Here is a 25,054-nt window from a genome sequence, read left to right as displayed (position 1 = left end):
TTCGCAGCACGGAACGCGCGTTCGCAGGACAAAACCTCGGAAACCGCGCGCACTCGCGCGCTCTCGCTCTTTGTCTCGTGCTCCCAGGCAGCGTGAGCCCGTGCCTGCTCTGCGCCTCTGCGTCCAAGGGCATGGCCGCCACCACCGTCGTCGTCGCCACTCGCGGCGCCCTGCTACTACTACTCGTCGGCTTGGCCGTCGCCATTTCCTTTGCCGGAGCAGCGCCGCTCGACCCGCAGCAGCTCCTGGCGCTGCGGGCGCTCGGCCTTCGCCCGCACCGTGCCGACCCCTGCGACGCGGCCGGCGCCGTGGGCGCGGTCGTCACCGCGTCCTGCGACGCGGGGGTGCCGTTCCGGCGCGTCACGTCCCTCGTGCTGGCCAACTGCTCTGGTACCACCTCCGTCTCGGCCGGGGCGCTCGAGGCGCTGGCGCCGTCCCTCCGGGCGCTCGCCTTCTCCGACTGTCCCGCCGCGCCGCCGCGGCTTCTACCGCCGGAGCAGCTCGCCGCAGGCTTAAGGGCCTTCTCCTGCGTCGCCTCGCTACACCGCCTCTCCGCCGTGTGGCTCTCGCACCTGGAGAACCTGACCGAGCTCACCATTGCGGACACTCCCCTCGCCACCGGCTCCCCTTCAGAGCTCGCCGTTGTTGTCTCCCACATGGACCACCTCACCAGCCTCACCCTCTCCAATGCCAACCTTTCCGGCTTCCTCCCGCACCACTGGCATTGCCCCAACCTCACCCATCTCGACCTCTCCGGAAACCGCATCACCGGCGCCATCCCCGACACCCTGACCCTTCTCAGCGCCATCACCCACCTCAACCTCAGCTCCAACGACCTCAACGGGAACATTCCCACCTCCATTGGCGACCTCATTTCCCTCACCACCATTGACCTGTCCAACAACTCCATCTCCGGCGGCATCCCGGAAACCATCTCCACGCTCCCCGAGCTCGAGGTGCTCAACCTGGGCTCGAACCGGCTCAACGGCAGCATTCCTCAGTTCCTGGCCGAGATGAGGGGGCTGAAGGAGCTCAACCTCGAGGGCAACGACTTCGATGGCATGGTGCCATTCACCACCAAATTCGTCACGAGGCTCCGGGTGTTCAGGGCGGCCGGAAACCCCAAGCTGTGCTACAACCGGTCGGTGCTGTCCTCCGAGGTCGCCATCGGGGTGACGCCGTGCGACAAGTATGGGTTCCCGGTGACGGCGCCGCCGGCAACGGCGCGGTCGGAGCGTAGCGCGGACTACGACGACGGCGCCAAGGACGGGGACGCGGACGACGGGGCCGACGCGCGGGGCGGGCCCAGCGCAGCGGTGCTCGCAGTGGCCATCGGGCTGTCCTGCCTGGCGTTCGCGGTCATCCTGCTCGCCTGCCTCTGCAAGGTGTGCCGGTGAGGAGGGGCGCGCGCTGCGAGCTCCGCGAAATTTTACAGTCCCGTCTCGTGGATTTTTTTTTGGTTCTGTCGTTGAGTTGGCTAATTGTGATCGGACTCGCGCCATGCCTAGAGACCTGGTGCCTCGTGTGGCACCGGGTGAAATGGCAATATTCTTAGGTAGCTCACGATCGATTGATATTCTTTCCGTGTAATTCTTGTTGCGTCTTTGCTCTTGATCGGGTTCAAGACCTTGGTTTTCGAGCGAAGCACAGCCATATACGAACTACAGCTTCCCAATCAATCTGATGCTTATAAATTTACATTTACATTTTTAACGTTAAATTTAGAGTAGATATTGATCTTGGTTCTCATATCGCTAAGAACGTATATATATTAATTATTTAAAGTTATTTTTAATTTGTCAATATATTGTTTTGTTTTTAAGCTTAATCACCCCTGTTTGAGCAACAGCCGGTGATGTTTTGGCAAATATGTTAATGGGAAAGTATTATACCATATTGGTCGATTCCAGCCGTTTTAGTCATAAAATTTTTTAAAAAAATCGAGAAAAATTAACATAGGACATGGTTTGACACACGTATAAGTTTAAATTCAGCTTTTATAAATTATAAAAATAATAAATACGATCGTGAATTTATGTATAATAGTTTCAGTCTAGTATGATTTTTTTAATAATTTATACAGTTGAATTTTATCTTATATATATAATATTTTATATTAATCTATTTTGTTATTTTCTTTCGGATATAGTGATGACTATTTAGGTGCTAAAAACTGCCAACTTATGTTCACATGTTATGTAAATACCTACTGTTACACTATTAATCGCACTATTGATCACTAAGAAAACAGTAATGGCCCGTGTACTACTGTTCATCTTAAAAATGTATGGGCTGTGTTGACATTCATGTGAACGTAAACTCATCTTGAGTTGGGAAAATCGAGTGTGCTGTTCTAACCAATGTACGGGAATCTAGGATTTGCTACTGAAACTACGGAGTGATGTTACTATGCGTTGTTCTTTTTTTAGATAAAAAATAATTCTTTGATAGCTATTTACTGATGTAACATGTAACGATAGAATTAACTATTATAAAGTTAAAAAGTATGTTTTAAAAATATTAGATGATAAAGTTCTATAACAAAGCACACACTATTTATCTGAAAAGTACATGCGCAAAAGTTATGAAAAAAATTGGTACAAAAGAACAGATAGTCCTTTTGGCAAGAGGAAATTATGGGGTGTTTGTTTCTAGGGACTTATTTTTAGTCCCTAGTGACATCGGATATTTGGACACTAATTTGAAGTATTAAACATAGACTAATAAAAAAACTAATTTCACATATGAGAGCTAATCCACGAGACGATTTTTTTAAGCCTAATTAATCCATAATTAGTAAATGTTTACTGTAGCATCACATAGGCTAATCATGGATTAATTAGGCTCATTAGATTCGTTTCGCAAATTAGTCCAAGATTATGGATGGGTTTTATTAATAGTCTATGTTTAATACTTTAAATTAGTGTCCAAACATCCGATGTGACATGGGGCTAAAAAGTTTAGCCCCATCTAAACAACACCTTAGTTTGTGAAATGAAAATTTTTGCGTGTCACATCAGACGTTTGATCGGATGTCGGAAGGGGTTCTTGGACAAGAATGAAAAAACGAATTTCATGGCTGGCATGGAAACTGCGAGATGAATCTTTTTAATTAACCCGTTATTAGCGTATGTGGGTTATTGTAGCACTTATGGCTAATCATATACTAATTAGGCTCAAAAGATTCGTCTCACGATTTTTCACATAACTGTGCAATTAGTTTTTTAATTTATCTATGTTTAATACTCTATTTAGGTGTCCAAAGATTTAATGTGATGTTTTTTGATGAAAATTTTTGAAAACTAAGCGGGGCCTATAAAGCACCAATTGCTGACTTCTTATGTATAGGGATGATGCTCTTATTCTTTCCATCTCATCGAAAATTAATCTAGTACTAGATATAATATATTTCAGTTCAACGAATTTGAACCGAAGTAATCCAACTAATCTAAATATATCAATACTAGTTTCTTTGTTTTTTTTTGTGGATCGAGAGTATTTCCTTCATGGCATTCGATCGATTGTGGCACACAGATGAGAGGAGCGTGCATTGTTGGGTACCGGCCGCGTTCATTGCGTGAGGTGGAAATGCTGTCATGTGAAGAGGAAAGTCCATTTTCCCTGGACCTTTCCAGCCGCACTGCAATTTTCCAAGCCTTCAAGGTCACGTTGCCAACGGCGCGCAATTCGGATTTGTGAGGACGCACGGCGGGTCCGTCGGTCCCGCCTCAGCACAACCATCCAAAAAGACCGAACAGCTACGGCCTACGGCATTGGCAGCTGTTGAGTTGCACTGCCAGTTTGGGCATGGGCAGTGATCTCGCACGTACTCCCGATAAACTAACTCTTCGATTTTCATATATAACGTTTGACCATCGTTTTATTTGAAATTTTAAAAAATTAAAAAAAATTAGTCACACGTTAAATATTATTTATAATTTATCATCTAATAAAAAACAAAAATTTTAGTCGTAATTCTTTTTTAAATAAAACGAATAGTTAAATATTATAGATAAAAATAAAAGGTTTGTTTTGGGACGGAGGAGTAGGTTGTTGAACACTTGCCTGCCACTCGAAACCAGTGGTGTGATATCATGAAGACCTGAAGTCAGACTTCACTGCTTTGCGACGCTACGCTTGTAGTATACTCAAATGTTACGACTTGGAGCAAGTCACAACGCAGTGACGGAGCAGTGGACGACGATGCTGCATTTTGATTCTAGTAGAGGTGCGTGCAATCGAGTACTGTAACGTACTGAGTGTATTGATATACCTCGGAAAAATGAAGTTCACTGTGTTGATGCATACACATGTACAGTTCACCAAGCTTTGCGATGACAACTTTGCCGATGGGATGATCGCCGCCCTAATGAGCATCCATGATTGCAACAGCATCATATCGAAGTTGTTGATTCCCGTGTCCCTACGTCTTTGGAAGACAACATGAGCTGTTGGATAGATACGATAGTGATACTTAGAGATAGAAACATGCAGATAAGAAGTGGTTAGTTATATCCTGATAATATCTTGATAACATCCCCGATCTTGTAATAAACTCATGTAATCATCTGCTACGCTTTGCTAGCTATATTAACAGAGCTATGCGGCCTCGAGAGAGGTGAGAACGCTTTGCTATTTCTACATGGTATCAGAGCCTTCTCCTCAAAAATCTAATCTAGCAATGGCATCATCTTCTTCCACTCCGGCCAGCGCGTCGCCCTTCGGCGTGCCGGTGACAGAGAAGCTGGGAAAAGGTAACTATCTTCTATGGAAGGCTTAGGTCCTTCCGGCTATCAGAGGAGCCCAGATGTTTGGCTATCTCGATGGCACTACTCCGGTCCCTGAAAAGGAGATCGACGTACAAGAAGGAGAAAAGATCATCAAGATGGTGAATTCTGCATTCACTCGATGGGTAACTGAAGATCAGCAAGTTCTTGGCTACCTGATGACCACCCTAACGCGTGACGTCTTGACGCAAGTTGTATTGGCTACAACAGCTGAACAACTGTGGAAGAAACTTGAAGAAATCTTCTCCTCCAAGACCCGTGCTCAATCACTCAACACCAGAATTGTGTTGTCCACAATGAAGAAAGGTAACTTGTCAGTTAATGAGTATATTACTAAGATGAAATCTTTGGGTGATGAGATGGCAGTAGGAGGAAAGCAAATAAATGAAGAAGAGCTTGTCGCTTACATGATCGCCGGCTTAGATTCTGATTTTGAGCCGGTCGTATTAGCACTTGCGGCACAAAAAGAACCAGTCACCGTAGCTGAGCACTACGGGCAATTACTGGGTTTCGAAGGAAGAAACGATCTGCGCCAAGGATCGTACCAAGTCTCAGCAAATTCTGCTTCTTCTGGATGAGGAGCAAATCAGCGTGGCCGTGGTCGTGGTCGAGGTTATCCTCCAGCAAATAACTTCGGTCGTGGCCGTGGTAATGGACAGTAGTCTCAAGGTGGCAATGGACAAGGCAATGGGCAACAGCATCAAGGTCAAGGTTACCAAGGTCAAGGTGGAGGACGTGGAGCTGACAGACCAATTTGCCAACTCTGTGGCAAGATGGGACATACTGTTGGTGTCTGTTGGCACCGATTTGATCATGATTTCGTCCCGCATGAAAAATTTGCTAACACTGCATATCATTCCTACGGGTAGAATACGAACTGGTATGTTGACACAGGAGCAACAGACCATGTCACTAGAGAATTAGAGAAGCTGAATGTGCGAGAAAAGTATCACGGGGGTGATCAAATCCACACCGCCAATGGCTCAGGTATGTGCATTAGTTAACTGGTCATGCGCAAATTCACACCTCACATCGAAAATTCAATCTCAGAAATATTCTCTATTCTCCTGATGCTAGAAAGAACTTACTTTCAGTTTGTCGTTTTGCTGCCGACAACAATGCTTACTTTGAAATTCACTCTAAATTCTTTTTGATCAAGGATCTAACTACTCGGAAAACTCTGCTTCAAGGCAAACGTGAGGACGGCCTCTACATCCTTCCACCTTCAGTCTCAAATACCTCAACGAAACAAGCCTTCAGTGCTACAAAACCTTCTTGGGCTAGGTGGCATGATAGACTAGGTCACCCATCTCATAATATTGTTCGGCAAGTCCTTTCTAAAAACAATCTTTTATATTCTAGTGATTCCAATAAAGAGTCGGTGCGTGATGCCTATCAACAGGCTAAAAGCCATCAACTCCCCTTTCCTGTGTCAACATGCTTATCTGGTGCTCCTTTAGAACTTATTTTTTCTGATGTTTGGGGTCCTGCTCCAGATTCTGTGGACAGAAAGAAGTTTTATGTAAGCTTTATTGATGATTATAGTAAGTTTACTTAGGTTTATTTGATAAAGCATAAATCTGATGTGTTGCAAAAGTTCCTCGAGTTCCAAGCTCTTGTTGAACGTCTCTTTAACAGGAAAATCATCACTTTGCAAAGTGATTGGGGTGGCCAATATGAGAAATTAAACTCTTATTTCTCTAAGATTGACATTACTCATCATGTTTCTTGTCCCCATTCCCATCAACAAAACGGCTCTGCCGAACGAAAACACCGCCATATCGTTGAAGTCGGACTATGTCTCCTTGCTCGGGCTAGTATGCCCCTCAAGTTCTGGAATGAAGCTTTCATCACCGTCGAACATCTAATCAATCGCACCCCTTCTAAACTTCTCAAGTTTGTCACACCTCTTGAGAAACTTTTTCATCAGAAACCCAACTACACCACCCTGCGCACGTTTGGTTGTGCCTGCTGGCCGAACCTGCACCCATATAATGCTCGAAAGCTAGAATTTCGGTCTCAACTATGTGCGTTTCTTGGCTATAGCCCCATGCACAAAGGATATAAATGCTTACATATTCCGACAGGGCGTGTTTACATCTCCAGGGATGTTGTTTTCGACAAAAGCATATTCCCGTTCGCCAAACTCCACCCCAATGCCGGTGCCCTTCTTCGCTTCGAAATCCTGTTGTTTCCACACTTACTTCCCAGTTCTGATCACGGGGGTGATATGCCAAATGATCAGGAAACTAGTGTGAATACTAACCCTCCTGTTATTACTAATACTCCTCATGAAAATTTGGCAGATTTTGAGACAGATTTGGAGCAAAACACACATGAAATAACCATGCAAAGTGGCGCAGAACACGAGGATGAGCTTCCTGACAACACAGGTGCATCGCCTCCGGGATCACCACCACAGCACTCGGAGTCAGCGCCCATCTCTCCCCATGCAACCGAGCACTTCGTTCAGGACAATGAATGCACTGATGCCTCCACCCAGGAACTCAGCTCAACCAATCAGGAGCGACGCACATTCACTGAGGCAGGACAATCAGGATCTCCCGCGGCTCCTGAAATAGCTCGCCCGCATACCAGATCCCAGTGTGGTGTAATTAAACCAAAAGTATATACTGACGGCCATATTCGGTACAATTTTTTGACTGTTTCAGGGGAACCACAGAATATTAATGAAGCCTTGGCCGATGATAGATGGAGAGAAGCCATGGACAATGAATATCAGGCTTTGATCAGAAACAAAACCTGGCATCCTGTACCTGCGGCAGAAGGAAGAAACATAATCGATTGCAAGTGGGTGTACAAGATCAAAAGGAAAGCTGATGGGTCACTCGATAGGTACAAGGCTCGATTGGTGGCTAAAGGGTTTAAGAAAAGATACGGAATTGATTATGAGGACACATTTAGTCCTGTAGTCAAAGCAGCGACCATTCGAGTAGTTCTGTCAGTTGCCGTCAGCCGAGGATGGTGCCTCAGATAGCTTGATGTGCAGAATGGGTTTCTTCATGGCATTCTTGAGGAGGAAGTATATATGAAGCAGCCACTAGGATATGAAGACAAATCAAAACCGCATCATGTGCTAAAATTAGACAAGGCACTTTATGGGCTTAAACAAGCACCAAGAGCCTGGTTTGAAAGGCTAAGCCAGAAGGTACAACAACTTGGATTCATTTCTTCAAAAGCAGACACATCTCTATTCTTCTATAATAAAGGTTCAGTCACTATGTTTCTACTAGTATATGTAGATGATATAATAGTGGCTAGTTCATCTGAAAAAGCAGTAACAGCTTTACTCAAGGACTTAGCAACTGAGTTTGCTTTAAAAGATCTTGGTGATCTACACTACTTCCTTGGAATTGAGGTAACTAAAACTACAGATGGTATTCTGCTGTCCCAGAATAAGTATACTTCAGATTTGCTCAAGAAAGTAAACATGTCGCATCGTAAACCATCTGTTACACCACTATGCACGTCAGACAAACTATCTTTGCAGCAAGGAGAGCAGCTTGGACCAGAGGACTCAACACGATACATAAGTGTGGTCGGCGCATTGCAGTATCTAACACTCACAAGACCAGACATCTCCTTTCCTGTAAACAAAGTCTGCCAATTCCTGCAAGCGCCCACCACCGCACATTGGACAACAGTAAAACGGATTCTTAGATATCTGCAATAAACACTCAGTACTAGTCTGAAAATTAGGAAGGAATCTTCTACCTTGGTGAGTGCCTTTTCAGACGCTGATTGGGCAGGTAACGTCGATGATCGACGATCAACCAGTGTATTTGCAGTATTCCTCGGAAGCAATTTGGTGTCTTGGAGTGCTCGCAAACAAGCCACCGTTTCTAGATCAAGTACTGAAGCTGAGTACAAATCGCTAGCAAATGCCACTGCAGAAATAATTTGGGTCCAAACCTTGTTACAAGAATTAAAGGTTGCTTCGCCCCCTACGGCTCAAATCTGGTGTGATAACCTTGGAGCAACTTATTTATCTGTAAATCCGGTGTTTCATGCTAGAACCAAACATATTGAAGTTGACTCCCATTTTGTACGTGAACGAGTTGCGCAAAAGCTTTTGGAGGTCAGATTCATCTCTACTAATGATCAAGTTGCCGATTTTACAAAGCCCCTGTGTAGCCAAAAATTAGAAATGTTTAAATACAATCTTAACTTATGTAAGTCATGATTGAGGGAGGATGTTGGATAGATACGATAGTGATACTTAGAGATAGAAACATACAGATAAGAAGTGGTTAGTTATATCCTGATAATATCTTGATAACATTCCCGATCTTGTAACAAACTCATGTAATCATCTGCTGTGCTTTGCCGGCTATATTAACAGAGCTATGCGGCCTCGAGAGAGGTGAGAACGCTTTGGTATTTCTACCTGAGCCACCATGGGTTCCAACTCAAGTAAGCCACGTCGAGACAGCAAAATATTGAAAAGCCTGCCCGCGTAACGAACAGATGCATATTTGACATGGTCATCATCTAGTCACAGCATGCACCATATTGTTGACAGGTAGAATAATCTATCTATGGTTTTCGATAAGCTGTACCACTTCCTTAGTCCCATAGCCACCCTTGTTTGTACCGTAAAACTTTATTTCATTAAACAATTATTAAATTAAAATTAGATAATGTGGGGCTAAACATCTAGATGATTGAAAAAAAATAAAGAACACTTGCATCATAGTTTAAAAATATAAATGATACTCTAGTTTTTTAGTCTTATATTGATATATGTAATATTTCGATGGAAGGATTGAGTCGTGGGATAAGATAAATTATAAACTAGATAATATTAATTGATATTATATATTTCTAGATGATAGCAATATCAGTGTGGCGGAGATTGACGCCGGAGTACGAAGCAACATGAAGCGTGGAGATGCAGGGACGCAGAAGAAACGATGCGGACGAGCATCGTGTGGCACCGGCGAGCGAGCAGATGACGTGGTGTAGAGTCAACTCCCGTACGGACTGGAGTCCGTCATCTAGAGTTTCTGATATTGTTTAGGTAGACTTAGATCCTGTTTGAATGATATATGACTTTTTTTTAAGTCTCTATTATATCGAATGTTTAGACACTAATTAAAAGTATTAAATATAGACTATTAATAAAATCCACTTCATACTCTGGACTATTTCGCGAGACGAATCTATTGAGCCTAATTAGTCCATGATTAGCGAATGTGATGCTACAATAACATTTGCTAATCGTGACTTAATTAGGCTTAAAAAATTGTCTAATGAAATAGTCTTTATTTATGCAATTAGTTTTATTATCAGTCTATATTTAATACTACTAATTAACGTCCAAACATTCGATGTGTCGATGTGACAAGGTACTTACAAAAATCTCTGATCCAAACACCATCTTAAAAAAACCTTTTTTTTGTTGGCTAGAGATAGTAGTTCATGAAAATTACTAATTTACTACTAGTATTGATTGTTGTCAAGATGCAAAGGCAAGGAAGCGTGCTCGAATTAGCGGTCATTAGTGCTGTTTATCATGAAAGGACGCAGTACTAGTCAAAAGTTGGTGCTAAGATTATGGCAGCTTGCTTGCGGCAAATCCTGAGGATTTTATAGGCTCACCGCAGTCTTGCTGTTTAGATGGGAATTTTTTTTTATAAAAATATCACATCGAACGTTTGATCGGATATCGGAAGGAGTTTTCGGTCACAAATAAAAAAACTAATTTCGCAGCTCGTCTATAAACCGCGAGATGAATCTTTTGAGCCTAATTATGTCGTCATTAACACATATTGGTTACTGTAGCACTTATGGCTAATCATAGACTAATTAGTCTCAAAAAAATTCTCATATTACTGTACAATTAGTTTTTTGATTCATCTATATTTAATGTTTCATTTAGATGTCCAAAAATTCGATGTGATGTTTTTTTAAAAAAATTGGGAACTAGACAGGGCCTTACTATAGTATTTTACGGCCTTACTATAGTATTTTTCGCAAGGAAATGGTGCATATTCTTCTCTTCTGCAGAAGGCCGTGCATAAGATTCGGTAGCATGGTCATGGTATAAAATTACAAACTGGTCGCCAGTCCAATTTCACGTTTAAACTGAAGAAATCCCCATGTTTTCTTATCCCCTCCTTTTTCTACCAGTATGATTCAAACGAATTCAATAGTGCCCTCCCATAGTTTCAGCGTCTTCAACATCAAAACTTCTTTATAACACAGACAATGACAACGAGCACTTCGATGCGAAATACTAAACCTACATCACCTCTCAGGTCGTGGACAAAGCCCTGAGCGAGAAAACCACCGTTCGTCTTCTTCACATCAGATACACACATTTGCAATCCCAGCAAAACACCGCCAAACGGGATGCTCCTGGAGCACAGGTGGTGCTCAGCAATCGAAGTTGGCGCAGGTGTTGGTGGTGACGGTCTCGGAGCTGCCGATGAACGGGTCGATCTTGACCCAGAGGAGGGAGAAGACGGAGGCGAGCAGGACGGACCAGAGCACGACGATGGTGGGCGTCCGGTTCTGGCGACCCATGAGACCCTTGAGGAAGGGGTACAGGTGCATGATCACCCACATGGCGAAGAACACCTTGCCGAAGAGTGGGCCCCAGGACTCGTAGCCGCTGTTGAGCGCGTCGGAGAACCCGGCCACCACGCCGACGAGGTTGAGCACCAGGATGGAGGTCGGCGGGATCAGCACGGTCGTCCACTTGAACACGTAGAGCTCGCCGAACTCCGTGTCGTCCGTCGCCTTGGCCGTGACGGTGAAGTTGGTGTCCAGCCCGGCAATCATCTTGAGGATACCCTGGAACACGGCGAAGAGGTGCGCGGATACGCCGCCGATGACCCAGAACTGCTCGTTACGCCACCAGTCCTCGATGCCGATGCCACTCCACCGCAGCTCCAAGACGCTCGTCACGATGATGGAGATGAAGAGGCCAAGAAACCATATGGTTGCAGCGTTCGAGAGCTGAAATTGAAAATTGCAAATGAATAATGTAACTAAGCAATGCTAAACATTAGAACTCGAACCAAAAACATGTATTGGGGCAGGCATCTTACCGTGGGAATAATGAATTTGCCTGTGAGCAGGCAAATGGCGGGCAGGCAACAGTATGCAACGAGAGGAAGAGAGGTGAACGGGTAGACGATGGTGTTGATGTAGGACAGCCTCTGGAGCCATTTCAGACGACCGCCACCGTAGCCATACCAGAGCGGGCAGTGACGACTGAGGAAGATCTCGACGGAACCAAGAGCCCACCGGAGAACCTGGTGGAGACGATCAGACAGATTAATTGGCGCTGATCCCTTGAATGCGGGTCTTATCGGCATGCAGTAGATGGATCGCCAGCCACGGCAGTGCATCTTAAACCCAGTCAGAATATCCTCTGTGACTGAACCGTAGATCCACCCAATCTGAGACAGGACAGAATCAAGAAGTCATGCTTCGTTGAGATTTTAAGAGGAAATGAACTTCAACATAGGCAGAGAGATAAGAGGAGAATTCACACCTCCTTTCCCCATTCAGTTTTCTCTTCATATCCACAGCTAATAACATGAATGGCCTCCTTGATTAATGTAGATGGGTTTGCGGACTCAGGAACACCTCCATTCTCCATAAGAGTTGATTCTATAAACACTGACGACAGCCCAAACGACTTCTCAAAGCTCATCTGGGAGATAAGCATGGAGCGCTCATACTCATCATAGTCTGCAAAACAAGCCACGTTAGTATGAACAGAAGATTCTTCAGATTTCGAACAACTTTTATCCATCCATGTTTATGCACTTACTGTCAATTTCCCGAAGATTGAAAATGGCAGACTCAAGGTCTTCCCGTCGAGAGTCTCTATGCATTTCCTTCTCACTTTTTTCAGCCTTTTTCTTAGGACAGCAGCAGCAGCACCATGAACAGACTGACGACTTTGGAAGGGCAGGAAGTGATGGTGGTCCATAACCATAGAGGGCTTGCCTATAGAAACAGCAACCAGTACCCACATAAACCGGCCCTTGGATGCCATCAAGCCCTTTCATGTTAACCTACACATGACAAATATGAATACATAAATTGGGTAAAGATAACTGACATGTAATACATAGTCACTGTCTTAGTACTTACATCAAAGAACACAACATTCCTATTGGCATAACGATCACTGCGGTCAATGCCATCAAACCTCTGTGGGAACTGGACATAGCAGACATCTCTACCGACAGAAGGGTCCATCATGAAACACATAGCTTCACGAACAGCTTTGCTGTTGTTAACATAGTGATCACAGTCAAGATTAAGAATGTAGGGAGCATTTGTCAGAACAGCTGATACTCGAACCTGCAAAATTAGAATGGTGTCCAAACTTTCAATTGTGATGCCAACAAGTTTGCCATACTTTAAACTAGTACATATATGTGGTAATTTTGTCTAAGAGTTGTTTTTACCAGAGCGTTCATAGCCCCTGCTTTCTTGTGGTGTTGGTACCCTGGTCTTTTCTCTCTAGAAACATAGACTAGCCGAGGAAGCTCATTTCCATCGAAGTCCCGAGCACCAGTCTCACCAAGGAAAACCTGTTACCAAAAGCCAGTAGTATGGCGGTGTAAGTTTGAAGAACAGAATGTTGTCTGCACAGTATCAATGTCTTGCCTTTGACGCAATGCAATAATAAAAAAAACATCATATTATATAGAGAGAGTTTCTACAACACAAGTCATTTGAACCATTTTACTAATGAATCTGTAAAACCTTGAGTTTACTCTTAATGACATAATATGAATTCACTGCATCCTGTAGAGTAGGGCCGCATTCGTTTGTCCAAGTTAAGTTAACTTACCCCCTCGTTTTCCGCGCGCACGCTTCCCGAACTGCTAAACGGTGTATTTTTTGCAAAAAAAAATCTCTATAGGAAAGTTGTTTTAAAAAATCATATTAATCTATTTTATATTTTTTTAATAATTAATAATTAATTAATCATGTACTAATCTATTACTACGTTTTTCATGCCAGGTAAGTTAACTTACCTATGCCTTACAACGAACGCGGCCTAGGATGACATTTAGGCACAATGTCCTGCACAACAAGAATGACATATGGATACTCCATTGAACTAACGGCATAACACACTGTTATCTGTGAAAAGCTTAAAGTGGAACTGCACAGGATTAGACTGTTCTTTCTCCTGTTTTTCCATATACAGGAATTAGTTAACACCTGTCATAGTTCGTTTCAAAGCAGGAATGTATTGAACCTCTATTCCAAGCGGTGACACAAACTTATTCTTAACTCAGTCTTTCATACACTAGAAACAACCCATTTTCAGATGCAAAGTTGTAAGTGGTTTTCTTCTTTGAACATGAGTAGAAACATCCAAGTTTGATGTTTCGATAACGAAAACTGAATTACCTGGATCATTCCAGGGTGGTCGCGGGGGTTGTTCCCAGGCCATGGTGTCCCATCTTGCATAATCCAGCCTTCCTCAGGTGTCTTCTGAGCCTTAGCAACCAAAGCATTTATCCTCACCTTGTATTCTTCATAGTCCCTCTACACGAAAGCAACAGTCGATTTAATGTAACCAAAAGTACAGTAATATAAAAGAGCAGCGCCAAACTGTACAAACATCAATACCTACCTTCATAGCCCGACGCTCCTTGACGAAAGATGGGTGTATCTTGTCCTTCAAATAGTCAATCTTCTGTGAGAAGTAGAACTCAGGGGCACGTGGCTCAATGGAGTACTTCTTGCAAAATGGAACCCATTTCCTTGCAAATTCTGCTGTTTCCGCAAGTGATTCGAATGTAAGCATAGCCGAACCATCGTCCGACACATAACACGAAACCTTTTCAACTGGATAGTCCACAGCAAGAATGGATAAAACAGTATTTGCAGTGATTAGAGGAGGCTCTTTCAATGGATCCACTGTACTGACAAAGAAATCTACAGGTGCCAACCCAGAATCTTCTCCATCTCCATATCTGAACCAAACATGAGCAATGCAGTTTATGAGATGCAAATTCTTACTGATATAGTTATGTATACAGTTTTCACATATAAATTAGGCTTTAGCGAACACACCGTGCAATTAGCCTATCAACATAAGTTTCGCGATTGATAGGACACCACTTGGGGAACTGATCCAAGATCCAGGAGAAACCAAACCAGATCTCACATATGACTGATGTCATCCAGAGACCAAAGGCACTGTAAACAGGGTTGGTGATACGGTAGTGAAAGAAGAGCCCCAGAACTACCAGACGCATAATGATTACAGCCCTGTAAGGTGTGAGCTTGTTCTTCGATATAGGAATGATATGCGAAAGCGGCTGATATGCATCTGTCAAGCTGCAAAATTGCTTGGTGTTACAATAAATTCACCACTACAGCATTATGTCAATAACCAGTGTTTAAAACATGAAGTAACAAGAGGTTCAGAAAATTGTCATGTTATCACAAAGTGATAAAGAACTTAAGAGGTCACGTATATTGGAGGAACAAGACGACATGTAGGATTCACATCTAAATAAGGCCTAGTGTTATACCAGAAAAATATGTGTTGCGTGCTTGCATCTGTACGAAACCTGATTAATGAGGCATGAAATATAATGTGGATTGACTACATATGCAGCTCTCCCAATAGCCAAAGGGTTTTGCTGTATTAATCCAATAGGACGTTTTATGTTTTAAACATGGGATAATATCTGCATAAGGGATTGAGTTTAATTCTGAACAAATAATGTCTGCATAAGACATCACGTTCAGTTCTAAATGCACATGATATGCATCTAGCAACATCTAAAAAGGTAACATATGGCAAGATTCTAAATTTAGCCAAACCATGTAGGTTTGTTGATCACCTAAGAGCACTCTTAGCCTTCTGTTCTAATCTGATATATATCAATACGCACAAGAATTTTCATTTGTAACTTCAAATAACGAATGAATCTAGAAAAGTGAAGATCTTGATGGATCACATCGATCTATGAAATTGTTCCTTGGTCCTTACTCTTTTTCATCCATAATCTGTTCTTCCACAGGCGGGGCTTGTGCTTTTGCTGCAGCTTTTTTCGCTGAGGCTTTTTTCTCTTTCTTTTTCTCCTTCCAGCTCTCCACCCTGTTCTTCCAGATGGGCTTCCCAGATTCATCATTCAATTCTAACCATTATAGGTGAGGAAATTTCAGTATTCAGGTGGAATAATGCCAAGGAAAATTTATGAGAGACAACAGGACGAGTCGCTCACCACTCCCAACTCCAGACATACTGCTAATTGTCCTGGCATGGGTGCTCATAGTCCTGGCATGGCCTCCTTCATCCTGTTCCTACAAAATCCCATACAACATTGTCAACGATGGCGGAGCGCACACGCTGTTCTACCCAGAATTGCACAAATCTAGGGCTATTCACCTGGTGATCACTGAGTTGGCTGGCGATGGTGACCCGCTCGCGCAGACCGCTCGCCGCCGGCGCGTGGTTGTCCTCCTCTTCCTCCTCCACGGCAACCGCCCCCTGGCCATGCGCTGTAACAGAGATAGACCGCGTCAGCACTGCTACTTCATCCCGCATCGATCAAATCCCACATACAGCACAACAGTAACTCGTAACGCGCGGCGCACCTGGGTCAGGCCCACCGTACTCCCCGCCGCAGCGCGCGCAGGTGGTGCGACCCTCGGCGGCGTCCTCGTCGAGGCATGCCTTGCAGAGCGCATAGCTGCAGGCGCGGCAGGCGGCATGCGCGTCGTCCCCGCACGCGGCGCAGGGCTGGACCGCCGACTCCATCATGGCTCCCCCTCACCTGACGCGCTCTACTCACCTCCTCCTCCCCCAAAGGCACTGCTCCGGGGTGTCGCGAGCAGCAGCACGCGACCGCGCAGGAGAGCAACGCGCAGAGTGGGAGAGGGGGAGAGAGAGGGAGAGGCTAAGCGTGCCGGAGGTTGGATGCATGGTGATATAGCCATAGCCGCGCAGGCGACGTGAGGTGAGGTGGCACTGGCAGGCGGTGGGTGGGGTTGGGGCGTCGGCATCGCGTCCATCGGCGGGTGGATGGAAAGAATGGAAGCAAGGTTGGGCGGACATGGGAGCGGGGAGAGGAGAGGAGAAGAGAGGCGAGGCGGAGGCGTGCGCGCGGCAGGTGTTCGGTGTTTCTTCTATGAGGTTTTGCGGGGTTTCGAAGCGAAGGTGACGGGGGTTTTGGTTTGGCTGTGCCGCCGCGGCGAGGCGCGTAACCTGCAAGGCGGAGAGGCGAGAGATCGGACTAGCGAACGGGCGGTTGGTGGCGCGGGGTACGGGTGGGTCCGCCGGATCGGGGAGGGCTAGCTACACTATGCTACAGATCGCTCGCGCTGCGGCGTCGTTTTTGACAGTCTGCTGCTTAACTCACGGATGGCGACGGGCCGACGCGAGGTAACGGGTCGGACGCCCCCCTCGGCCCTCGCACAATTCGTGTTCAACATACGGGCACGGCAAAAGCTACTTCGCCCGTCCTCTCTCCGTTCCAAAATAAATCAATTTTTCACTTTTTATCTATAATATTTGATTATTCGTCTTATTTAAAAAAATTTATGATTAATATTTATGTTTTCACTAAATGATAAATTATGAATAGTATTTTAAGTGTGACTAACTTTTTTTAAATTTTTTGAAAAATTTTTAAATAAGACGGATGGTCAAACACTAGACACGAAAACAAAAGAATTGGTTTTTTTGGGACAAAGGGAGTACACTTTAGGCCGCGTTCGATGCTGGGGTATAAGTTAATTTATGTCACGACAAATATAGTAATAGATTAATACATGATTGATTGATTAATTATTAATTATAAAAAATAAAATAGATTAATATGATTTTTTAAACGGAAAAGCTATGGTACGGAATCCCATACTGACGGGATGATTAATGACTAATTCAACTTTTTCCAAGCGTACCCGCGTCACGCTGCTCGCGGTCTCTCCTCCGTGCTACCCGTTTATTGGTGCTGATCTCCACCCGTGTTCTCCATACTCATCTACTCCCTTCGTTTGATAGTATAAGATGTTTGACTTTTTTTTGCTCGTAATGTTTGACCAGTTGTCTTATCTAAAAATTATGGAGATATTTTGCTTGTGACTTACTTTATATCAAAAGAGTTTTAAGCATGACTTGTTATTTTTTATATTTATACTAAATTTTTGAATAAGATGAATGATCAAAAATTGCAACCAAAAAAGTCAAAACATCTTATACTATGAAACAGAGTTAGTAATTTATAAAGTATCAATAAGTATTAATACGGTATCATCCATGTAAAAATTATAACATGTGTATGCATGCTGGAATTAGGTGATACCTTGTGGTATGATGCGATACCACAAAGTAACTGCTGATACCAAATTTTATACTGTGATGGTATCATCTAGTATCATATGATACTTGACGATACCAAGTGGTATCAACACTTGTTCCATATGGTATCATCCAATGGTATCATGCTGACATCATATGATACCACTTAGAACCATATGTTACCGCTTGGTACCACATGGTATCATGTGATACCTACATCTTTTTGAGCTTCCATTGTCACGCGACGCTATGATACCAAACGATACCAACTGGTATCCCATCGCTATCGCCGCGTCTGCCGCCAACTGGTAGACAACCGACGCCATGGCGAGGTATCGCCGCCGGCGCGGGTAGTGCGGCAACCCAGCAGCGCCGCGGCGAGGTATCGGTGGCGGTGCGGCGAGGTATCAACGGCGACACGGGGAGAGTGCGGCGACCCGGTGGAGTGCGTCGGCGCGGGGGAGTGCGCCGCGGTCTTGACGGCGGCAGGGGGCATGCGGCGTGTGGGGGCATGCCGTCAGGAGATTCAGCGCAGGGCTGGGGGTGTGCGTTCTGAGGTTCACTAAAGTATCCTGTGCGCACGGGATACCGTGCTCTAGTCCCTCTCTTTTTTAAAACAACTTTTCTATAGAAATTTCTTGCACAAAATATACCGTTTAGCAGTTCGGGAGGTGTGCGCGTGAAAAACGAGAGGATAAGTTAACTAACAGAGGGCTGCGGAACGTGGCCTTAGTCGTAGTCGTTATGAGAAGTCTGTGCGTCGAGAGTGAAGGGCATTGTGCTTTCCAGCTTTTGCAGCCATATCTTCTGGCTTATGCTTATAAATTAAAATTTAAACTCTTATCATTAAATTTTGAATATATGTTAGGATTTTTTAGTGTACACCCTCTTTTTTCACTTGTGCTTTTACTTATAAACCAAAATTTAAATTTTCAGCTTTAAATTTGGAGTTGATTTTGAGTTTTTCACCAAAAATTATTTTTTCAGTTTTGGCTTTTAGGTCACTAAGAATACGAATATAAAATTTGTATCCAAAAATTATTTTTCGTTTGTAAATATGTCAAACAATCATCTCATAGCTTATTTTATAGTTTTGTCTTTTAGATTACTTTAAAAACATCGTATATAAAAGTTTTTTTAAAATTTTTTTTTTAATTTATAAATATGGTGTTTGATTTTTTTTCTCAGTAAGTCAAACTACCCCTGGTAATCTCCCGTGAGGGTTGAACTTTACTACCTACAAAGTGTTAACTGACTAACCGTGGCCTAAGCACCCGTATTTGCATAGTGTGGACCGTTTAGAGTGGAGGGTAGTACTTGATTTCTTGCTCCGGGTTTTTTACGAATCGTGTTTAGGTGACATTGCGTATAAACGTACAGTACTGGCAAAGCCTACGATGACGGTGAACATTGCGTATAACCGTACTGGCCTACGCTAGAATGAAGCCCCGAGTACTTACGGGGCAGGTGCACCGTGCACTCCTCTTGCATCAAACAAACGTACCATCAAATGCCGTATAGAGAGAACAAGAGCTTTCAGATAGGGATTTTTCTCTTTACGTAAGTGTGTGAGCTTTTTTATCATTCTTAAAAAAAATATCTCGAGATACCATCATTTTTAATGTAAAATGTATGATACTTGAGATACATTGTACCTTGAGATACCAAAAATTTGTGCTACAATTCTTGATACCTTGAGATATTTTTTAATGATGATAAAAAAAAGCCCTAAGTGTGTTGTTTTGTTGGGCTACGGAATTCATATAGCACACCTAAAAGGCTAAAACGGGTGGGTGGATCCAATGTGGCCTATCTGGCACGTCGGGCCTCTTCTTTCAGCAGTGGCGCAACAACACTCCCGCCCGCGACAAGAGTCATAGCCCACACTACAATAATATGGTGGGGCACATGAAGAGCGCAGGGCCCAAATGGCCCCCGTACGCACAGTGGCTCTAGGAGAGCTCAAAGCCCAAAACTCATGTCTTTCGCTTCGGCCATCGTCACCCATGGGTGCAAAAGTCTTACTAGTTTAAGCAGGAATAGATTCACGAAGGTCAGTCAACTTCCTGTTGAGTTAGTTTTCTTTAACCATAGAATTAGAAATGTGTACTCTTAAATTCACATAAACCATTTAAAAAAGATCACTCGGTAGTATTGATTCAAGTTTTACCTGATTTTAGTGACGTGGCATACGATGGATCCCACATGTCAAGGGTTTCTTCTTTTTTCTTCTTTTCCTTCCTGCCTGGCAAATCGTAATGGTCAGCGATGACACGCCCCAGCAAGCCGTCCATTGCCACCGACCTACACACCGCCAGCCACGGCATGAACTCCCCACCGTTGCCGTCCCGACAAGCCCCTTGAAATCAGTGAATAGCTCCCTCGGCTTCCCACCCCCTCATCATTGTCGAACCTGTAGCTACCGTCCTGAACGCGGCCTGCAAGATGACATCATTCGCATAGGATATGAGCATGTTGCTCACGTTCAGGGACGGAGCCATGTTGATGGTGAGAAGTTCCCAGGCACTCGGTTCCGAATTTTTTTTCCTAGAGTTCATATATTTTAACCATATATATACGTCTCTCTAATCGAAACTTAGGCATCTGTTACAATCTAAACTTGGTTCAAAGCATGGAAAAATACGTGAGTGGACATCCTTTTCTGTTTTGTTCTAGCTCCGTCCCTGCTCACCTTCATGGTGCTGCTATCGACGCGGGCGTGGTGGCACCAGACGCGGTGGAAGGAGAGGGTGCAGCGCGTGCTGAGAGGTGGAGCACGCTAATGCAGCGTGTCTGGCTGCGAGACAGGCCGTCGTCGCCCCTCACTCGGCCCGTCGTCCAGCTGCCTCAGCCACCAGCCCTACCGTCGCCTCCCCCTCCCCGTCTAGCTGCCTCGGCCACCGCCACCTCGATCCCCGCACGGCTCTGCCTGTGCCTGCACCCACCATTGCCCACGCTTCACTCTCTAGTCTGATGCTGCCTACGTCCTAGCCCGGGAGAGAAGAGACGAGGAAGAAAAGAAGGAAAGAGATAAAAAAAGAAAAACGTGACATGTGAGACCCACCGCATACTACATAGTAAAACCGTGTAAAAATTAAGTCAATACTATCGATGGACCTTTTTTTAACGGTTATATGAGTTTAGGGTACATATTTCTGGTTTAAAGATAGGGCACACATTTCTGGTCCAGAGTAAAGAAATCTCATATAGATTCGACGTTAAGGGACCACTGGTGAACTTATTTAAAGAAAACCAAAAGCTTCTTTTCTATAAAACGGCCCAAGAGCCCAAAAGTTATCATTCTGTGTTGCTTTCTAGAAAACAACCGTGAGGAATGCTTTAATGCATGGCCTGCTTGGCAAGGGGAAGATAGACTTTTCCCTAACTGCTGGTTGCTGCTTCCGCTTGTAGTGCTTCCATCATTGAAATGAATGGTTTGATCAAGTATGTTGTACTGCATGGTTACCGTCACAAAAGATGCGTGATCCGCTGATCCACATCATCGAGAGTTTATATAATGGGAAACCAATTGGACCCCCTGAAAGGTTAAAGGAATCATGTCGGGATCTGCACAATATATATTTCTTCTCTATCTCATTTTCATGTGCAATACACATACGCAGTCAGCCATTCAGGCAGACAACCGTGGGCTGTTTCGGTCTCCGCTTTGTGCACTACTCCACATCAAGCACGCACACATTCAGACACAATGTTTTTCTCTCAAATAATTAAGGAACGAATTTCTTCGAGCTTGAAGCCTTCAACATGCCTATATTATTCTTGCGGCGCCAATAAGAAGTCAATTATAGCGCCACTAATAGGGACAGCGACGAGCCGGATAAGATGACTTCTTCTGTTCTTCATCATTTCATAATACGACGCCATCCAGGCAACGTCAAAGAGAAAAAAAACAGGAGCGGGCAATATCGTGCATGCATCATGCACGTCACTCTCAGTTTCGGCAGGCAGGCAAGCGGGCGTTCCGGCCTTCCTTCCCTTCGACAGTTCGTCCACAAAACAATCTCAGGTAACCGAAGCTAGCAAGCAACACCACCTGATAAAATTTCCTCGGCTCCTCGCTTTCTAAAAGCACCCCATGCCGCATAATTCCCTCGTTGCAGCCGGAGAAAAGCTGGGCAAACAAAAAAATCAGCCCGCTACGAAACAAACCGGCCCCGGCCCGGCGGCCGCGACGGTGACGGCCGGGTGACGCGCCCCCGCGCGTACGGAACGATGCACGCACGCACGCGTGCGCGAAGCTTCCTCCTCATACACGGACGGATCCACCACACCTCTCTCGCAAGTTGCGTGCGGCCTCGCGTCGTCCGTCTCGGTATCGATCTCTCCCTCTCCCTCTCCCTCTCTCTCTCTCTCTCTCTCTCTCTCTCTCTCTCTCTCTCTCTCTCTCTCTCTCTCTCTCTCTCTCTCGTCCTGGAACGCAGCGCGGCGATGTGAAATCCTGGGACTATTTTGTCTGCGACTGCAGCCGAAGCTTCACTGCTTCGGTCCCTGCACGCGCACGCGCTGCAAAGCTACAGTGGCGGGGCTCGCGCCGGCGCCTCGTGTCACCTTTGCGGGCGGTGCGAGTTTTGTCATCAACTTGCGTCGTACCGGCGACTTTGCAGCCTTCGGGGAACGGCAAATCATTGGAGTTCCCCGGATTTGTCCTGGCAATGGCAACGCTAGGCCGCTGACTACGAGGGGGATGGGATGGATCGGTGGCTCTTCCCTCTTGATCACTGTCACGTCAACCTCTTTCACGTACATGTGTGTAGTAGGCTGTAGCTTATTCAGATCTACAGATGCATCGTTTCAACGCCACAGGCCGTTTGTCAAAACTGAATGCGTAGTTCAGCGCGCGGGAGATATTATTATTTAGACGTCTCCCTCCTGATCGACGAGGAGGAGAAGAACGTGTCATCAATCGTAAACTAGCGCTAATAATTCGAGGGCCGTGACGCGAATTAAACCGCCCGGGCCCGATCCATGACAGCCTCCCGAAACAATTATTTTATCGCGAATGATTGAGATCGATGGATCGGCCGGTCGATCGAATACCGACGCGCGCGGCTGCTCTTCTCCGATTTGTCGTCGTTTTTTCTCTCCAATCCCATCGCGAAATCCGGAGCAAGAAACGGTCTGTGCATATATGTAGTACGAGTACATCTCGTGTATTCGCACCGGCTTGCTAGCTTGCTTGCATTAGCCGTTGCGTTTTCTGATAGTAGAATTGCTCCTGCCACGCACATGACATCGTTAATCTAGCCAGCACTGGCAATGTCTTAACACTGTATAATATGATTAAGTTAACAGTTAATAACACGAATCACGAGCCTGGGCACGTTAGTGCTGGCCGATATCAAGGCGAGGGGGAGCCTTGCTTTCTAAAAGAAATATTTTCTTCGTTCTAAATTTTAGAACGGGTACCGTATAAACTTTGATACTACGGAAACTACTACTAGTAATAGTTTTGTGAAACGACAGACCAGTACTTCAGTAGGCCCCGCGTGACGGATCGAAGAAGATAAGGTGAAGTAGGTCCCGGCTACCTCGAGCGACTAATTAAATGCTTTGGCGTTTGATTGGTGATTAAAGGTTTGGTTACATCGTGTCCCGCTCACGGATAGGCTGCTTAATCCTTCTTTTTTTTAAAAAAAACAAGTTTTAGCTAGATGCACTACTGCTGCTACCAGAATCCAGATTCATGAGCTTGAACATCTGAAAAGCATATATCCATTCTCGAGGATTATTGTTTGGCTTTTTGAACGAAAAAGTCAAACGATATTTTTTAAACAAAAATATGTGTTCTTACCTATCTAAAACCTTACCTATCTAAAACCCAAAGTTAAAAATAAACTATAATAAAAAATCTCAAAATTAACTCTTAATTTAAGATTAAATATTCAAATTTAGCTTTCTAAGCATAAACAAATATGAAAATGTGAGATCGTCATCTAGCAGTGAACGTGTACTGCTGTTAGTAGTACTGCTAAAAAGGCCGAAGCGTCACTTAATCTGAACACACAATTCACTATAGCTTTGTTTTCTTTTGTTCTAAAAAAAAGCTTTGTTTTCTTTATCAGATTAAATATTATTTTTATAGTTATTTAATGAAATATACAACATAATTTCTACATATATTTTTGAAAAATATATTTTCAACTGTTCATAAAGTATGAGCATAAAAGCCAATAAATAATCTTGAGGATAGTGTTTCCAGCTAAAACACAGTTTCATATCGAAGAAGCTTGCTGCGCCAAAATTGTATTATTGGTCCAGGAGTTAGTGAGCCCCCTGAAAAGGAGGCCAAAATAGCGTTCTAGATACCTTTTTAATTTCCTCCTCCCGTTTGGACAAAAGGAAACAGGTCTTGGAGCACATCATAATCAACATCTCAAATCAGTGATGCGGAGATTTCTGCACGTGGGAACGTATTTCTATTCGCGAGAATAAACAAGAAGAAAAGCTCCAGCTCTCACACAAACACGGGGACCACTTCTCAGTAGCCGGGCCAAAAAAAATCTAGTACTAGTATGGATCGATCGATGCCCGCATCTTTCGTGCTTGCTGTACTCAGTTAATCATACTGGCAGCTAGCATTACAATAATATCCATGGCGAAAGTAATGTGCAGCACCATTTGTGTCAGGCAGAGATATCAAAAAATTAGAGCTGTGTAAATTAAGGGAGATACCGTGCATGAGCCACTGACAGCATTTATACTAGTATAAGATCGAAACTACTAATTAACTAAGTACCCAAACAAAGCCATCGTCTATGTTTTCTATTTTCAAGTGAGGCACATGGACCATTCATGGCTGAACGCCTAGCTTGCAAGGAGGGAAAAATAAGGAGCACTTCGATCCAACTTGCACCGGCTGTACCCTATCCCAGGAGCTCCACATGGACAAATTTAACTGCCGTAGTTAGATCGAACTAGTACGTGA

General features: G+C 44.4%; 2 protein-coding genes and 1 non-coding gene across 4 annotated transcripts; 2 read left to right on the top strand and 1 right to left on the bottom strand.

The window, feature by feature from the left end:
* Positions 1 to 131: 131 nt before the first annotated feature.
* LOC102713041 (receptor-like protein 51) lies at positions 132 to 1,397 on the top strand. Its single transcript, XM_015841807.2, has one exon. It carries the CDS (start codon positions 132 to 134, stop codon positions 1,395 to 1,397), a length of 1,266 nt encoding a protein of 421 aa, XP_015697293.2.
* Positions 1,398 to 5,164: 3,767 nt separating this feature from the next.
* LOC121053340 lies at positions 5,165 to 5,303 on the top strand. The gene has a single exon (XR_005811023.1). It is a non-coding gene; the product is annotated as a small nucleolar RNA Z247 (small nucleolar RNA).
* A 5,553-nt stretch (positions 5,304 to 10,856) lies between these two features.
* LOC102712494 (cellulose synthase A catalytic subunit 4 [UDP-forming]) lies at positions 10,857 to 16,705 on the bottom strand. 2 transcript variants are annotated; one of them, XM_006646261.3, is made up of 13 exons: positions 16,404 to 16,705; positions 16,195 to 16,307; positions 16,031 to 16,109; positions 15,796 to 15,943; positions 14,868 to 15,134; positions 14,425 to 14,767; positions 14,199 to 14,336; positions 13,241 to 13,366; positions 12,921 to 13,133; positions 12,595 to 12,841; positions 12,313 to 12,512; positions 11,864 to 12,217; positions 10,857 to 11,771 (listed from the first exon to the last, which is right to left on the bottom strand). In XM_006646261.3, exons 1-13 carry the CDS (start codon positions 16,567 to 16,569, stop codon positions 11,187 to 11,189), a joined length of 2,979 nt encoding a protein of 992 aa, XP_006646324.2. In that variant the 5' UTR covers positions 16,570 to 16,705; the 3' UTR covers positions 10,857 to 11,186. The 2 variants fall into 2 exon arrangements, with proteins under 2 accessions (XP_006646324.2, XP_015697864.1); XM_015842378.2 differs by having other exon boundaries at positions 16,031 to 16,103.
* Positions 16,706 to 25,054: the final 8,349 nt, after the last annotated feature.

The sequence above is a fragment of the Oryza brachyantha genome, chromosome 1, assembly GCF_000231095.2.
Source record: "Oryza brachyantha chromosome 1, ObraRS2, whole genome shotgun sequence".
Classification (NCBI taxonomy): domain Eukaryota; kingdom Viridiplantae; phylum Streptophyta; class Magnoliopsida; order Poales; family Poaceae; genus Oryza; species Oryza brachyantha.
Note: the sequence above shows the minus strand (reverse complement) of the source record. Positions and strands in the feature narration are given on the sequence as shown.